General features: G+C 40.3%; 8 gene segments (V, D, J or C); all 8 read right to left on the minus strand.

Moving 5' to 3' along the window:
• Nucleotides 1-1543: 1543 nt before the first annotated feature.
• LOC119502113 lies at nucleotides 1544-2258 on the minus strand. The segment is given in 2 exon segments: nucleotides 1544-2033; nucleotides 2126-2258. Coding segments are annotated over 2 exon segments (465 nt in total).
• Nucleotides 2259-3369: 1111 nt separating this feature from the next.
• On the minus strand, nucleotides 3370-4038 carry LOC119502141. The segment is given in 2 exon segments: nucleotides 3370-3829; nucleotides 3923-4038. Coding segments are annotated over 2 exon segments (366 nt in total).
• Nucleotides 4039-7353: 3315 nt separating this feature from the next.
• LOC119501351 lies at nucleotides 7354-7941 on the minus strand. The segment is given in 2 exon segments: nucleotides 7354-7712; nucleotides 7800-7941. Coding segments are annotated over 2 exon segments (411 nt in total).
• Nucleotides 7942-9741: 1800 nt separating this feature from the next.
• Nucleotides 9742-10101, minus strand: LOC119501352. The segment is given in 1 exon segment: nucleotides 9742-10101. A coding segment is annotated over 1 exon segment (360 nt).
• A 1711-nt stretch (nucleotides 10102-11812) lies between these two features.
• On the minus strand, nucleotides 11813-12522 carry LOC119501358. The segment is given in 2 exon segments: nucleotides 11813-12159; nucleotides 12256-12522. Coding segments are annotated over 2 exon segments (390 nt in total).
• A 592-nt stretch (nucleotides 12523-13114) lies between these two features.
• Nucleotides 13115-13726, minus strand: LOC119502134. The segment is given in 2 exon segments: nucleotides 13115-13487; nucleotides 13574-13726. Coding segments are annotated over 2 exon segments (366 nt in total).
• An 837-nt stretch (nucleotides 13727-14563) lies between these two features.
• LOC119502117 lies at nucleotides 14564-15307 on the minus strand. The segment is given in 2 exon segments: nucleotides 14564-14946; nucleotides 15039-15307. Coding segments are annotated over 2 exon segments (444 nt in total).
• Nucleotides 15308-16765: 1458 nt separating this feature from the next.
• On the minus strand, nucleotides 16766-17218 carry LOC119501359. The segment is given in 2 exon segments: nucleotides 16766-17079; nucleotides 17167-17218. Coding segments are annotated over 2 exon segments (366 nt in total).
• Between the last annotated feature and the right edge of the window lie 679 nt (nucleotides 17219-17897).

Raw genomic sequence — 17897 nt, forward strand, 5'->3', positions numbered from 1 at the left:
TCCTATAGTCCATCATGTTAAACTGTGTGTCCACTGTCCTCTGTCCTCCTCTCTGCAGTCAGATAAGTAGAGGTGGAAGACATCTGAGTTTTGCATTGACTCCTCCTCACGGGGAGGATTGAATGCATTCGGCTTTTCAGTTTGAAACTGGACAACCAAAGTTCATGAGTCATTCCTCGAGGTCAGTCAATTTAAAATTTGTTTCACATGTTTTCAGTGAGTCACAATTTAAATCGTTATGTTTATTATTCTCCGAAATTAATCTAATTTTTGAGGGGTTAAACATGCTCAGAAACGAACAACACTTTGAATCAGAAGTGGTGAAAATGTATATATTTTATGGGTTTTACGTATGGGTGTGGCAAAATGGCTCAAAAGCGTTAACCAATTACATTAGCCAATCTGCTCCAAATATCTCATGCGTGATAAAAGTCCCTATCTGACGACATCCACATAGTCACAGCACCACCTACTGGCAAGAGGAAGTCACAGGTTGTGTACTTTTACAACATACTCCTCACAGATTAATCAGATCCCTCTCAGAATTTATCAGAAAAACATTAAGACCTGGATGATGCTTCCTTGTGAAGATTGTGAGTTTTCATCAAATGGCGGCGCCGTGGCGGCATGGCGAATTTTGATGACTCGCATCACGTTTGATGGGAGTTCAGGCCTGAAGACATCTACATGCCAATTTTCAATCATACTCATAGCGCCACCTAGTGGCAACAGGAAGTTATCGTCGCTATATTTTGGCGTACTACTCTTAGCGGGTTAACCAGATCCACCTCAAATTTGGTCACGAATGTTGCCGTGGTAATGCATTGTTCGCCATTAAACAGGAAGTTGTTTTTTAGGTGCTAGGGTGGCTTAAAAACAAACGAAACTTGGCACACTCATTAACAGTGATAAAATGTGTTAACAGATTTTGTTCGTGTGCTTGGGTGTGGCAAGGGGGCATTTGGTCAGTAAAATCTTAAGACCTCTGCGATGAAAAGTTGGTCAAATCTTGAGTTTTTATGAAACGGTGTTGACATGGCGTGGCGGAGAATTTACATGATTCGCCATTGAACAACGAACTATTGTAACTCAACTGTTCTTGGTCCAATCTGCCCCAAACTGGACCTACTCCATAGCAGTCAAGGCCTGAGGACATCTACATGGCAATATTGACTCAGAGTCACAGCGCCACCTACTGGCAACAGGAAGTCAGCGTTATGTGACAAACATCATCCAATTTACATCAAACTGACATTGTGTGGTCTACACTTGATAATGAGCAACATAATTCATGTTTAGCTCAATAATCTACAGCATCCCTCTGATATCCATTTTTTGTAAATTGGTTTATTGCCATCTCATCATGTTCATCACCATCCATCTAACCAATGGACATTTCACCTTTCTGATTATGTTGTGATCCAGTTCACTCTGTCATCCAATGTTTTCCGGCTTATTTTCAAACTGATTTCACATGATTTTTGGTTTGTACTTCTAAGTGCGACATGGATAATTTAATATTAGATAATGCTTTGATATTTGAAATAACTGTGAGTGATGTAACATCATAAAGAGAATAAATATGTACTCATGAGTTTAAAATGTAATGAGGATATGTCAGCGTGTTTTAGCAGGTGGTGAGAGAACCCAGATGTTATTAAGATCACTGCAGTTTGTTGTCTGTGGAGGTTTTAGTGCAGCTGCTCCACTGTCTTCAGTCACTGTGTGTCGAGCACAGAAGTAAACAGCAGAATCTTGTGCTGTCAGGCTCTTGACCTCGAGGTACTGAGTGCTGCTGGGCACATCTTCAGTCATGATGAAACGGCTTTGAAAGGAGCTGGCATAGATAGCAGAGTTTGAACCTGCATCCATCCTCCCGATCCACTCCAGAGCTTCTCCTGGTCTCTGTCGTATCCAGTGAATATAGGTGCTGGTCATGTCAAAGCCAGATATGATACAGGACATCTTCACTGTCTCTCCAGGTCTTTTCACCTCAGAGGGAGACTGGTCCAGTTTGATCTCACTCCAGACTCCTGTAAGGTAAGACATTGTCATCATTCACACTTATATCTACATCACAAGTTAGACATTTACAGAATCAGTAAATCAGAATAGATTTTCTCACCATGAATAGCAACTACAAATAATAAACTCCAGATAATTGTATTTCCCATTTCTGGGATAAACGCTCTAGTTCAGAGCTTTCTGATCTGAGTGTTTCAGAAATATATAAAACTGTTCCAGAGTTCTGCCACCAGTTGCTGATGGTGTGTTTATAAGACAGGAAGAGTTTGCATAGACCTCCCTCTGCAGGTTTAAAAAGGGAACATGTGACACAGACACATTTCCATAAGAAGAGCATCTCTACAACAGCTGTGTGTGTATAAATGTATATATATATATGAGAATTTCCTGAACGGCATGCCATAATACACACATACATATGTATATGTATATATATATACATATATATATATGTCGTTCTGGAAATTATTATATATATAATGTTAAATTTGAGAATATGGAATGAAATCTGACGTCATCACGGCGCTGCTGCCGTCTTGTGTTTTAGGTCATTATCAGTACAGATCTTAGTGCTGCTAGACGTGTGTGTCACTATGAGCAAGTCAGCACGAAATCTAGTATCAGCAATCCTAAATAATGAGGAGATAATTAACACCCTGGTGAATGTGTGTACCACAGGCCAAAATAATACTGGTTCCTTGGACCACTTTTGGTAGGTCCTGACCACTGCAGACCGGGAACATCCCACAAGAGCTGCAGTTCTGGAGATGCTCTGACCCGGTCGTCTAGCCAGCACTATTTTGGCCCTTGTTGTCAAAGTGGCTCACATCCTTACACTGGCCCATTTCTTCTGCTTCCAACACAAAGTTCAAAGTTCAAAATGTTCACCTGCTGATATATCCCCCCCCCACTGCCAGGTGCCATGGTAACCAGATAATCCATGTTATTCACTTCACCTCTCAGAGGTCATAATGTTACGGCTGATCAGTACACGGGTCAGCATAGGCACCTGTGCCCGTGCTGACCCCTGTCCACTGCCAAAACCACCTACAATGGGCACGTGAGCATCAGAACTGGACCACGGAGCAATGGAAGAAGGTGGCCCGGTCTGATGAATCACGTTTTCTTTTACATCATGTAGAAGGCAACGAGTTGGAGGTGTTGACTCGGCCTCCAAATTCTCCAGATCTCGATCCAATGGAGCATCTGTGGGATGAGCTGGACGAACAAGTCCGATCCACGGAGGCCCTACCTCGCAACTTACAGGACTTAAAGGATCTGCTACTGACGGCTTGGTGCCAGATACCACAACAGACCTTCAGAGGTCTAGTGGAGTCCATGCCTCCACGGGTCAGGGCTGGTTTGGCAGCAAAAGGGGGACCTACTGAATATTAGTCAGGTGGTCATAATGTTATGGCTGATCGGTGTATATCTATAGTGACTGGTGCAGTGACATCTGTGGTGGTTTGTGTACGGCTCTGTGGCTTCCTGTATCACTGTGGCTCTCGAGCACAGTAATAAACAGCAGAGTCTTCAGTCGTCAGGCTGTTCATCTGCAGATACACCTGGCGTCTGCTGTTGTCTCTGGAGATGAGGAACCGGCCCTGAACTGACTGGGAGTAGTAGATGCTGCTACTGGTATCACTGATAGTAGCGACCCACTCCAGTCCTTTTCCAGCAGCCTGTCTGATCCAAGCGTTCCAGTGATGGCTACTGAAGCCTGAATATGTGTAGGTCAGTCTGTGGGATTCTCCAGGCCTTTTAACCACTGCTTCAGACTCAGTTAGAGTTTGACCCTCAGAACCTACAGACATGTAAACAGATCAGTAGTTACTGTAACGCAGCCATGTTGTCTTTTTACCAAGAGGTTTGACAGGAAATCAACTATTGTTCTTACCTGCCCAGTTGATTGACAGTATGAGAAAAACAACCGAATAACCAGGAGAGATCATTGTAAAAGCCGGTTGTCTCTGTCCCGTCTACAGAGTGTATGTCACTGATTAAATGTCTGTCCTTCACTCTGCAACACATATGTAGAGATGGAAGACATCAGAGATTTGCATCGACTCCTCCTCAAGGAGAAACACACCACACCACTTACCAAAAAGAACTTTATTCAATGTACTTATCCGAGACATAACAAAATCATACTTAAGTCTACTGGGTTTCTACTGACAAGTATACAGAAATGGCTAAGTGTACTTGGCTTATGCTTACTTTTAGAGTCGCCTATTTGAGTGTGTGAGAGTTTGTAGACGTATGTTTTGAAATGAATTTAATTCAATTCATCAAGAATTTTCTACATTTTTGCATTTTCTCTTCACCCTGGAGGCAAGCGAGGCAATCACAATCTTGACTTTTGGCTGTTGCCATCTTAGTTTTTGGCCTTCTCCATCTTGGTTTTTGGCCTTCACCATCTTGGTTTTTGGCCTTCTCCATCTTGGTTTTTGGCCTTCACCATCTTAGTTTTTGGCCTTCTCCATCTTGGTTTTTGGCCGTCACCATCTTGGTTTTTGGCCTTCACCATCTTGGTTTTTGTCCGTCTCCATCTTGGTTTTTGGCCGTCACCATCTTGGTTTTCGTCCGTCTCCATCTTGGTTTTTGGCCTTCTCCATCTTGGTTTTTGACCGTCACCATCTTGGTTTTTGGCCTTCACCATCTTAGTTTTTGGCCTTCTCCATCTTGGTTTTTGGCCTTCACCATCTTGGTTTTTGGCCTTCACCATCTTCGTTTTTGGCCTTCACCATCTTGGTTTTTGGCCTTCACCATCTTAGTTTTTGTCCGTCTCCATCTTGGTTTTTGGCCTTCTCCATCTTGGTTTTTGTCCGTCTTCATCTTGGTTTTTGGCCTTCACCATCTTAGTTTTTGGCCTTCTCCATCTTGGTTTTTGTCCGTCTCCATCTTGGTTTTTGGCCGTCACCATCTTGGTTTTTGTCCGTCTCCATCTTGGTTTTTGGCCTTCTCCATCTTGGTTTTTGACTGTCACCATCTTGGTTTTTGGCCTTCACCATCTTAGTTTTTGGCCTTCTCCATCTTGGTTTTTGTCCGTCTCCATCTTGGTTTTTGGCCTTCACCATCTTGGTTTTTGGCCTTCACCATTTTCGTTTTTGGCCTTCACCATCTTAGTTTTTGGCCTTCTCCATCTTGGTTTTTGGCCGTCACCATCTTGGTTTTTGGCCTTCTCCATCTTGGTTTTTGGCCTTCACCATCTTAGTTTTTGGCCTTCACCATCTTGGTTTTTGGCCGTCACCATCTTGGTTTTTGGCCTTCACCATCTTAGTTTTTGGCCTTCTCCATCTTGGTTTTTGGCCGTCACCATCTTGGTTTTTGGCCTTCACCATCTTGGTTTTTGTCCGTCTCCATCTTGGTTTTTGGCCTTCACCATCTTAGTTTTTGGCCTTCTCCATCTTGGTTTTTGGCCGTCTCCATCTTGGTTTTTGGCCTTCTCCATCTTGGTTTTTGTCCGTCTTCATCTTGGTTTTTGGCCTTCACCATCTTAGTTTTTGGCCTTCTCCATCTTGGTTTTTGTCCGTCTCCATCTTGGTTTTTGGCCGTCACCATCTTGGTTTTTGTCCGTCTCCATCTTGGTTTTTGGCCTTCTCCATCTTGGTTTTTGACCGTCACCATCTTAGTTTTTGGCCTTCTCCATCTTGGTTTTTGGCCGTCACCATCTTGGTTTTTGGCCTTCTCCATCTTGGTTTTTGACCGTCACCATCTTAGTTTTTGGCCTTCTCCATCTTGGTTTTTGGCCGTCACCATCTTAGTTTTTGGCCTTCTCCATCTTGGTTTTTGTCCGTCTCCATCTTGGTTTTTGGCCTTCTCCATCTTGGTTTTTGTCCGTCTTCATCTTGGTTTTTGGCCTTCACCATCTTAGTTTTTGGCCTTCTCCATCTTGGTTTTTGTCCGTCTCCATCTTGGTTTTTGGCCGTCACCATCTTGGTTTTTGTCCGTCTCCATCTTGGTTTTTGGCCTTCTCCATCTTGGTTTTTGGCCTTCACCATCTTGGTTTTTGTCCGTCTCCATCTTGGTTTTTGTCCGTTTCCATCTTGGTTTTTGGCCGTCTCCATCTTGGTTTTTGTCCGTTTCCATCTTGGTTTTTGGCCGTCTCCATCTTGGTTTTTGGCCTTCACCATCTTGGTTTTTGCCCTTCACCATCTTGGTTTTTGGCCGTCTCCATCTTGGTTTTTGTCCGTCTCCATCTCGGTTTTTGGCCTTCACCATCTTCGTTTTTGGCCTTCACCATCTTGGTTTTTGTCCGTCTCCATCTTGGTTTTTGTCCGTTTCCATCTTGGTTTTTGGCCGTCTCCATCTTGGTTTTTGGCCTTCACCATCTTGGTTTTTGCCCTTCACCATCTTGGTTTTTGGCCATCTCCATCTTGGTTTTTGGCCTTCACCATCTTGGTTTTTGGCCGTCACCATCTTGGTTTTTGGCCGTCACCATCTTGGTTTTTGGCCGTCTCCATCTTGGTTTTTGGCCTTCACCATCTTGGTTTTTGGCCGTCTCCATCTTGGTTTTTGGCTGTCACCACCTTGGTTTTTTGCCGTCGCCATCTTGGTTTTTGGCCGTCACCATCTTGGTTTTTGGCCGTCACCATCTTGGTTTTTGGCCGTCTCCATCTTGGTTTTTGGCCTTCACCATCTTGGTTTTTGGCCTTCACCATCTTGGTTTTTGGCCGTCACCATCTTGGTTTTTGGCCGTCGCCATCTTGGTTTTTGACCGTCTCCGTCTTGGTTTTTGGCCGTCACCACCTTGGTTTTTTGCCGTCTCCGTCTTGGTTTTTTGCCGTCGAAATCTTGGTTTTTGGCCGTCACCACCTTGATTTTCGTCCGTCACCATCTTGGTTTTTGCAGAGCAAGATAACGATATAATATCAATATCGTGAAATGAGACTAGATATCATGATATATTTTGGATGTCGTAATATCATAATATGGCATAAGTGTTTTATTTTCCTGGATTTTAATTAAAAACTAAAATTCTATTATTTGCTTTTACCGACATCATTATATCCACATTACTGATGATTATTTATCAAAAATGTATTTGTGTAAATATTTTGCAAAGCCATCAATGATCAACCCTACAACATCGTCACAATATGTATATTGAGGTATTTGGTCAAAACATTGTGTTATTTGATTTTATCCATATCATCCAGCCCTATGCATACAATGATGTATCTGTGATTTTAATGTAGAGTATTTAAATTGATGAAATCTGTTTAATTGAATTAAGAACCATTTATAAAATCTAAAGTCTGTTTCTGTCTTCAGTGTGACAGTGAGCTGGTGTTGAAATCATTAGTGGTGGCTTCAAGTTATAAGTGTTCAGGCACTGAGGGGTTTTTGTTCAGGTCTACTGATGGTTTGTGTTGTTGTGGCTCTTCGGGCACAGTAATACACAGCAGAGTCTTCAGTCCTCAGACTGTTCATCTGCAGATACAGCTGCTGTCTGTTGTTGTCTCTAGAGATGGTGAACCGGCCCTGAACTGACTGAGAGTAGTATTTGCTATCACTGTCATATTCGATAATCGCGATCCACTCCAGTCTTTTTCCAGGAGCCTGTCTGATCCAGGCCATCCAGTAGCTACTAGAGTCAACCCCAGAGGCTGTACAGGTCAGTCTGTGGGATTCTCCAGGTCTTTTAATCACTGGTTCAGATTCTGTCAGAGTCTGACCATCAACACCTGTCAAGATATAAAAATACATCAAGTGAAATAAGCTGTTGACACAAATAAAAACTATGTCAGATTAATTTCAGTGTAAATGTTGACCTGTCCAGCAGCAGATGGTTAAAAGCAGCAGTCCTGTCCTATAGTCCATCATGTTAAACTGTGTGTCCACTGTCCTCTGTCCTCCTCTCTGCAGTCAGATAAGTAGAGGTGGAAGACATCTGAGTTTTGCATTGACTCCTCCTCACAGGGAGGACTCAGCTGATCTCAGATTTCGTTGTTTTCCATAAACTAAGTAGTGGGAGCATGTAGAGGTCTGAGAAATGATATGTGGGGAACTCCACATGTGATTTTGATCAATCAAATGTGTAATTGCTGAATGACACCAGTTGTTACCCAGTTCTACAGTCTGTTAGAGGATGTGAATGTGATTACTATTTCAAACAAAACTTTAAAATCTTGTTATCTTTTACAAACCAACACAGAGGAAAGAAAACCACATTTAGACATCAACAGTCTCAATAAAACTGAGACTCAGTCAGTTATTCAGCATCACATTGTTGGTAAAAAACAAACAGGAAGTCAAACACCACAAAATCACCTGCAGCTCATCTAGTGGCGTTGTTATACTGCTCTTTACTGCCATCATATTTTAGGTCTCCTACTGCCCCCTGTTGGTCTTTGTAAGAATACATTCTTTAAGGTTTTTGTACAGCTTCTCTGGTAACTTTAACCAGTGTGTGTCTCTGGCACAGTAATACACAGCAGAGTCTTCAGGCTGCACGTTCTGTCTGTTTAGAGTCACTGTGTTGCTGGAAGAGTCTAAACTGATACTGAACTTGTTCTTCAGTGAATCTTTGTAGTATGCGGTGGCTCCAGTAGCTTCCATTCCAATCCACTCCAGTCCTTTCCCTGCAGGCTGTCTGATCCAAGCTGTGTAGTAGCTGCTAACAGAATAAGAGACCTGACAGGTGATGGTCAGACGTTGACCTGGCTGCACAGTCACAGAGGCTGGCTGAGTCAACGTTTCACCCTTCACACCTGTTAAAAAAACAAGAACATGTTTTTTATCACAAAAATATCAAGTTGTACTGTAAAAGAAGAAGTGTTGACAGATCCAGAGAGACTCACATCCAGCTGCCAACAGCAGCAGCAGAGCTCCAGAGAACATGGTTGATGTTGAAGCTGACGTGCTGTGAACTCCTCTGACAGCCTGATGTGATGTTTTATAGCTGAAGCTCACTGAGTTTGCATATATAGAATCAAACATATATGAAGCATCAATGTTGGTCTAACTGGAGCCAATAGAAGAGTCTGTTCACTGTTTTTATATCTGCAGAGTGAAAACATGCCTGGAAATCACCTCTGCTTCACATCTCATATTTTAATGTCATTACACGCTCACAAACATTTAGAATAATTCTCATTTACAGAAATAAAAGTACTGTTAACTTTATTTTACTGTCAACTTTTAATACCTGACTGTATTATATTTACATTTATTAACTCCTAACTGCATTTATTCACACATTTTGAGTGATATATGATACATTTTACTGCACAATGCATACTTTTACTTTAAGTACTTCAAATATACTTAACTGCACAATGTATACTTTTACTTTAAGCAAGTTAAGTATATTTTACTTTTCCTTTAAGTACTCTGTGTGATGTGACTCAGTGTGGTGCTGCTGGTCTGCAGGTTTTTACATAAAATACTTTTAATGGTTTCAGATGTTTGAAGAAACTCTGAGCCTCTAGAGGAAAACAGCTGCTCAGGAACTGAAACTAACTCCTTCAAAGACATGAAGACTATGGTAGTTCATAGTTCATTTATAAGTCACTCTTGTATTAATCAGTATATTTGACCTTCATCAGTTTGTGGTTGTGTCCGATATAAAAACAGTCTTCATCAAATATTGTATTGTTTATAGGTTGTGTTGCAGGACATGCCAGGACCAGTGATGCTGAGATAACAGAGTGTTCCCAGTGGTGGTGGTAAATAGAGGAAGTAGTTTTTGTATGACTCTCCTATTATCGTCTCTCACTGTATGTCTCTGGCACAGTAATACACTGCTGTGTCCTCGGTCTTCAGACTGTTCATCTGTAGATAGACTTTACTGCTGGAGTCATCTCTGGAGATGGTGAATCTCCCCTGGACTGACTGGGAGTAACGGATGTCGGTACTATAAACATAAGCGATCCACTCCAGTCCTTTTCCAGGAGGCTGTCTGATCCAGTTCCAAACTGAGCTTGTAAAACTAAATCCTGATGTTGTGCAAGTGAGTCTGTGTGATTCTCCAGGTTTTCTAACTGCTGGTTCCGACTCTGTTATGGTCTGACCTTCAGCACCAGTCGAAACAAACAGAGCAACCAGCAAGAGTGTTAGCTTTCTGTCAGCCATGTTCACGCTGCACTGATGTCCTCAGCTCCACGAGTCTCCCTTTAAATATGATGTAAACTGGATCGCTGTGAGAATTTGTTTACAGGAAGCTCCTCCTGCTTCACATTCTGCTTTTAACCCTCTGAGAGCCACAATAGAGCCTTTTTACTCTTTATTTAAAGGGGTACAGGTTGTCTTTAGGGGGAGATAGCAGGTCAACAGTAGATGTCACATAGAAGTGGTGTACATCATCTGAAAGCTGGAAACCTGGAGATTAATCTGAGATGAGTCAAGTTGTTCTAGTCATGAATCAGAAATAAACATTAATTAATTAATTAATTAATTAAAATGATTTGTATGATAGAAGTATATGATGGTCATCCCATGCTCTATGATGTCTCACAAGTTGTTGCAGCAATTGTCAATAGTGTATAAAACATATTTGTATATCACAATGAAGAAGACTAAACAAAACAGTAGATAAGTTGAACAGTTGAACATCTATTTATTGTCTCGATCCACAGTCCCTGCAGAACTCTGTGCATATTGATAGTTTAACTTCCCTCCAAACTCCTGCAAACTAAAAGAAGTAAAGACTTCAATCTCAGGTTAGACAATTAGAAAAAACAAAAAACATTTAACTACACAAATGCTATTTATTGTTCAGCTGCTGTGTTTAATGCAGCTCTGTTATGGAATAAGCAAGAATATGCCTATTTAGTGATATGATTTCTACATTCACATCTCTGTTTAGAAATGTGTTTCTAATCAAACATTACTGGTTCTCACAAAGTGTTCAGTGTAACTGTATCCTATCAGTTTCTGGGACTACTTCAAGTGAAGACGTTCATCATGATTGTGGTCAGAATGAGTCCTGTAGGATTTTGTACAGCTGCTCAACCAACTCCAGTCACTGTGGCAGTCAAGGGGGTTTCTGAGCAGTTTACACTGTAAATTGCTCAGAAACCCCCTTATTGTCAATCTAGCTGGGAAAGCCATCCATCCTCTGAATGCTCTAGGTCTCTAGTTTGATCCATCCATCCTCTGAATGCTCTAGGTCTCTAGTTTGATCCATCCATCCTCTGAATGCTCTAGGCCTCTAGTTTGTGGCTGTAGAGTTTCATGAGGCTGTGATTATCCTAGAGGTCACCACAGGTCATTTTATACAGTGAGGTCAAGTTTTAAAATAAATGGTTTCAATACAATGAAATGTCTCCTATGGGGACTAACATCATCACACATGAATACAGTTGGGCTCATTGGATCCACAAGAGTCTCAGCTTTACAGTGATTCCCAATTTATGTAACTCAAGACTGTTTAGGGACCCCAGTATGCAGAAATATTCAAATACACCATTTTAGAATAGGAGAAAATAACACATTTATACTACATGTGATTATCATAAAGTGGGCATGTCTGTATTTAGCCCAACTTTGGACGTTATTTATTTCCTTCCCAACATGGTAGAACGACATGGTTGATACTAATGGATTCTTTAGGTTTTCTAGTTTCATCTGATATCTGTGTCTTCACTCTAACCCTAAAACTGAACCTACTAGAGCCTCTGAAAGACAGTACAGTCAGTCGGGATCTCTGGCGGTCTCAGGGGGGTTTTAGGTCTGTTTCTGTTTTCAGTGTGACAGTGAGCTGGTGTTGAAATCATTAGTGGTCTGAGGGCTCCTCCTCTGGTGGCTTCATGTTACAAGTGTTCAGGCACTGAGGGGTTTTTGTTCAGGTCAACTGATGGTTTGTGTTGTTGTGGCTGTCTGGCTGTCTGACACAGTAATACACAGCTGTGTCCTCAGGCTGCACATTCTGTCCGTTTAGAGTCACTGTTCCAGCAGAAGTGTCTCTGCTGTAGCTGAACTTGTTCTTCAGAGCATTATTTTGAACAAGGCCACTTGTTCCCCACTGATGGGAAATCCAGTCCATTGGTTTTCCTTCACACTGTCTGATCCAACCGGTTGCATAGCTGTCATCAGTCAGAGAATAACCAGAGACCTGACAGGTGATGGTCAAAGACTGTCCAGGCTGCACAACCATTGAGTCTGGCTGGATGAGATCAATACTGTTCACACCTGTGGAAACACAAATCAACATTATCTCCATCATTCATCTGACTATTCAGTGTTTCTAATGTGTTTATTAGTGTGAATCCAGTGAAAGCTCCTCACAGGATCCAGCTGCCAGCAGCAGTATCAGAGCTCCAGAGAACATGGTTGATGTTGAAGCTGAGCTGATGGAGCTCTTCTGTCTCTCACTGACACTCACTCACTTCTTTAGAAGTCACCTTCATTTGCATATTGTTGAATCATCTTTTAAATGTCATTTGAATCAGTTGAAGGTGTAAACAGTGTGTCTTCTCTAGAGACCAGAGAGAAATCAGTTTTTATTTAGAGTACATATTTTTATGAAAGATCTTATATGGACTTAAATGTCACCATCTAGATGGTTAATTTAGTAAACTTGTAGCGCTGCTTTGATTTGATTTAATGTAAAGATATGTTTTAAAACTCTGGAAGTTAGTGAGTTAATGTCTAAAAACAGAATATTGTAAAGTTTTCATCACAATAATGTTGTCTTCTTATAAATGCAGGCGTTGCTGTGAGTCACGATAAACTGTCCCAACCACAGACTGAATATAAGAAGTGGACGTAGTCACCATGACGTCACCCATTGGTTAGTGGACTACAGCTTTGAAGCCTCGAGTTCAACATTTTCACCGTCACCATCTTGGTTTTTGGCCGTCGCCGTCTTCGTTGTAAACCAGTTAACTTTCTAAATATATAAATGCTCCTTTTTTACCCCTGTAAAATGTGTTAATATCAGACTTTTTCATGAAAAAAGAAAATGGTGTAAAATCTGCAAATCACATGGAAGCTTTCTGTTTTAAAATGTTAACAAAATGTGCGTTTTTTAATGATCTTGATGCATGTACTTATTAAGACATGTGGACCCAGTTTCACCACACTAATACAGAGAATTTAATCAACAGTATTACTAAATGAAGTGATGCTGAGATAACAGAGTGTTCCCAGTGGTGGTGGTAAATAGAGGAAGTAGTTTTTGTATGACTCTCCTATTATCGTCTCTCACTGTGTGTCTCTGGCACAGTAATACACTGCTGTGTCCTCGGTCTTCAGACTGTTCATCTGTAGATAGACTTTACTGCTGGAGTCATCTCTGGAGATGGTGAATCTCCCCTGGACTGACTGGGAGTAGTATATATGAGAACTGCCTGTGTGTACAAAAGCGATCCACTCCAGTCCTTTTCCAGGAGCCTGTCTGACCCAGTCCATAGGGTAGCTGCTGAGTGTGAATCCAGAGGCTGTACAGGTCAGTCTGTGGGATTCTCCAGGTCTTTTAATCACTGGTTCAGATTCTGTCAGAGTCTGACCATCAACACCTGTCAAGATGGCAAAGAAAACTATCATGCAACAAGTTAACAACTAAAAAGAAAACATCAACTAAAAGTTCAGTGTAATTGTTGACCTGTCCAGCAGCAGATGGTTAAAAGCAGCAGTCCTGTCCTATAGTCCATCATGTTAAACTGTGTGTCCACTGTCCTCTGTCCTCCTCTCTGCAGTCAGATAAGTAGAGGTGGAAGACATCTGAGTTTTGCATTGACTCCTCCTCACTAGAAGGAGTGAAGCTGATTTGTCTGGTAACTTTAATTTATTTGTCCCTCAGTTTTGGACCTCAGAGGACAGATTAAACAGTGTCGTCTTTTCAGTCTCTCCTCAAAACTTTATTTGCATCTCCTTACTGACCGTATTTAAAGAATCATCTCACTACATCTGTTACAACTTTGTGTTTCACGTTATTTTACTTTATATCATTATTATTATTATTATTATTATTATTAATATTATTATTACTATTATTATTATTATTATTATTATTATTATTATTATTATTATTATTATTATTAATATTAATATTCCCTGTAAGCAGCAGCAGATGAGAGCACATGGAGTGATCATATGCTCCAAACAAGTCAACTCTTTTCTGTCTCTCCTTTCTGATGTAAAATCTGTAAACTAGTCAGAACCATAAAAGTCTGACTGACTGATCATCTCAGGTGTGATTGATGTCATTTAGGTTAAAGGTTAGAAGTCCATCAGAGTCCTGGTGTCTTTGAGGAAAACATTATTTATAGGTTTCTTTGAGATAATAAACTTTTAAAAACGTATCTAGTTTAGGGTGGACTGAAGTTACCGGTTAACTTTCTAAATATATAAATGCTCCTTTTTTATCGCTGTGAAATGTTTTAATTTCAGAATTTTGTGGATTTGATGTATTTTTCATGAAAAAAAAATTGGTGTAAAATCTGTAAATCACATGGAAGCTTTCTGTTTAAAAATGTTTACAAGACGTATGTTTTTAATGATCTTCATGCATGTATTTATTAAGATATGTGGACCCAGTTTCACCACACTAATACAGAGAATTTAATCAACAGTATTACAAAAATAAAGTGATGCTGAGATAACAGAGTGTTCCCAGTGGTGGTGGTAAATAGAGGAAGTAGTTTTTGTATGACTCTCCTATTATCGTCTCTCACTGTGTGTCTCTGGCACAGTAATACACAGCAGAGTCTTCAGGCTGCACGTTCTGTCCGTTTAGAGTCACTGTGTTGCTGGAAGTAGCTAAGTCGATACTGAACTTGTTCTTCAGTGAATCTTTGTAGTATGAATCTCCAGTATATTTCATTCCGATCCACTCCAGTCCTTTCCCTGCAGGCTGTCTGATCCAAGCTGTGCGGTAGCTGCTAACAGAATAAGAGACCTGACAGGTGATGGTCAGACGTTGACCTGGCTGCACAGTCACAGAGGCTGGCTGAGTCAACGTTTCACCCTTCACACCTGTTAAAAAAACAAGAACATTTTTTTTTTATCACAAAAATATCAAGTTGTACTGTAAAAGAAGAAGTGTTGACAGATCCAGAGAGACTCACATCCAGCTGCCAACAGCAGCAGCAGAGCTCCAGAGAACATGGTTGATGTTGAAGCTGACGTGCTGTGAACTCCTCTGACAGCCTGATGTGATGTTTTATAGCTGAAGCTCACTGAGTTTGCATATATAGAATCAAACATATATGAAGCATCAATGTTGGTCTAACTGGAGCCAATAGAAGAGTCTGTTCACTGTTTTTATATCTGCAGAGTGAAAACATGCCTGGAAATCACCTCTGCTTCACATCTCATATTTTAATGTCATTACACGCTAAATAGGAACATTTAGAAAAAGTCTCATTTACAGAAATTAAACAACCGTTAACTTTGCTTTTAACTATTAATGCCTAAATCTATTCTGCTGACAACAATCTCATATTAAAACATGATGTACATTCTTGTTTATTTTTATTAGGATCATTATTCTTAATGTGAACATGAACATTTTCTTATTACATTCAGATACAGAAGACTTTATTGTACCAACCTGTCAACATCCTCTCCATGTCTATAGGCTGTTGACGTCATTCATTTTACCATTGGACAGGACATGGGACGGATCAGGAATTACTTATTTAGGTATAACATTCACGTCACACTTTACAGGACTGATTAGCAATTACTCCGATCCGTGTTGCACGGACGGACAGTGAAACCTTTTCTTCTGTGTAAAGGGGAACGTAGTGATGGGTAATTAATGTTTGACTCACAAGTCATATATATAAATGTAAGGAAGCGTAAAACACAGTTAATAACTTTTTAAAATTTAACTTCATGGTTTTAGACCGTTTTTTATAACATGAAATGCACTTACTCAACAATTAAAATTTATACTAATATAACGATAAAGAGGAAGTAAAAATCTGTTAAAATGCTGTTTTTAACTGTCTCACAGTCAATACCTGTGTTTTTACAGTTTATGTATGTAAAGTACTAAGTTATGCAAAACGACAAAATATTTATTTTTTTAGGCATATATTTTCTTGCACTTTTCACTTTTCAGTAAAGAATACTTTATTTTCACGGTTAGTTTTGTTAAAATTAGCATTCAAAAGCTGTTAAAAAAGACAGATATTTAATGTATTCCATTCATACAGATTTATTTTGTTAAAAAAAATGACACATTTAAATAAACATTTAATTCTTCTAATTTTTACATGTTTTTTTTGTCATTTTGAAATACAGGAAAAAATGACAAATTGTTTGAGAACAGAGGATTTTTTTTACAGTGTAGACGTTTCTCTGCAGTTTAAACACAACAACGATCCTTTGACTGCTAATATTATAATTTCATCACATATAAAAACTCCATATAAGGTAGTGAGCTGTAGCTGTAGTTCAGCTCAGTTAAGATCTGGTTTTAGTGATTTTATAAAATAATTTTCATTCTCATATTTATGATTCTCTTTAGATTCCACTTCATTTACAGATATTATTGTGTCTTCATTTGTAATAAATGTCGAATTTGTAGAAGTTTAATTTCAGAAACCAGATGCTGTTTTTGGCCCTTTCATGAACAACTGATCTTTATTGTGTTTTTAATGTGTTTTCAGGAATATGTATAATGCAGGTATTAATTTATTGTTAATATAAAACAAGTTGTGAAAAAATTCAATATAAAAATAAATTATAGGCTAATTGTTGTGAAAAATCTCTTCATGGTTGTTGTCTATCAGTCCAGTCAGAATGAGTCCTGTAGGAATTTGTACAGCTGCTCAACCAACTCCAGTCACTGTGGCTCTCGAGCACAATAATAAACAGCAGAGTCTTCAGTCCTCAGACTGTTCATCTGCAGATACAGCTGCTGTCTGTTGTTGTCTCTGGAGATGGTGAACCGGCCCTGAACTGACTGAGAGTAGTAGATCTCAGCATTGTCATATCTGATAATAGCGATCCACTCTAGTCCTTTTCCAGGAGCCTGTCTGACCCAGGCCATCCAAGAGCCCGCAAAGTTAAATCCAGAGGCTGTACAGGTCAGTCTGTGGGATTCTCCAGGTCTTTTAATCACTGGTTCAGATTCTGTCAGAGTCTGACCATCAACACCTGTCAAGATATAAAAATACATCATGAGAAATATGTCAGTTACACAAATAAAAACTATGTCAACTCAACATCAGTGTAAATGTTGACCTGTCCAGCAGCAGATGGTTAAAAGCAGCAGTCCTGTCCTATAGTCCATCATGTTAAACTGTGTGTCCACTGTCCTCTGTCCTCCTCTCTGCAGTCAGATAAGTAGAGGTGGAAGACATCTGAGTTTTGCATTGACTCCTCCTCACAGGGAGGATACGACTAGATCAGGCTTGATAAGGCTGTGAATGAGTCCTGTGATTGACTGGTGACCTGTCTATATACCTCACCTCTCGTCCTCTGTCACCTGGGATTGAATAAGATAGTAGCTAACGGATGGACGGATGTTTGGAATGTGAAAGTTAATTTAACATTCATCTGTCCTCTGTGTTTAAGGCTTCTTCCTCTACACGCTCCCCCTCTGTAATATCATCCGTCATCATGACCCCCACTTCAACTTCTACGCTGATGATGTCCACCTCCACATATTTACACTAAATCCGTCATCATGGCGACTCTCTCCACCCTGAGAATTAATAAAAATGATCAATAATCCCTCCAAAATACCACATTAAGACACCAAGACCTTGAGGAACACCATAGAAAAAGCCATGCTGTGATTTCGGATCAAAACCTTTTGACATTTGGAGATTTCTGAAAGAATTGCATTTTTATGGCGATTGGATGGCGAGCACTTCTGTTGTTGTGTAAACTGCTCAGAAACCCCCTTATTGTCAATCTAGTTAGGAAAGCCGTCCATCCTCTGAATGCTCTAGGTCTCTAGTTTGATCCAT

This window comes from Sebastes umbrosus, chromosome 14 (assembly GCF_015220745.1).
Source record: "Sebastes umbrosus isolate fSebUmb1 chromosome 14, fSebUmb1.pri, whole genome shotgun sequence".
NCBI classification, from domain to species: Eukaryota; Metazoa; Chordata; class Actinopteri; order Perciformes; family Sebastidae; genus Sebastes; species Sebastes umbrosus.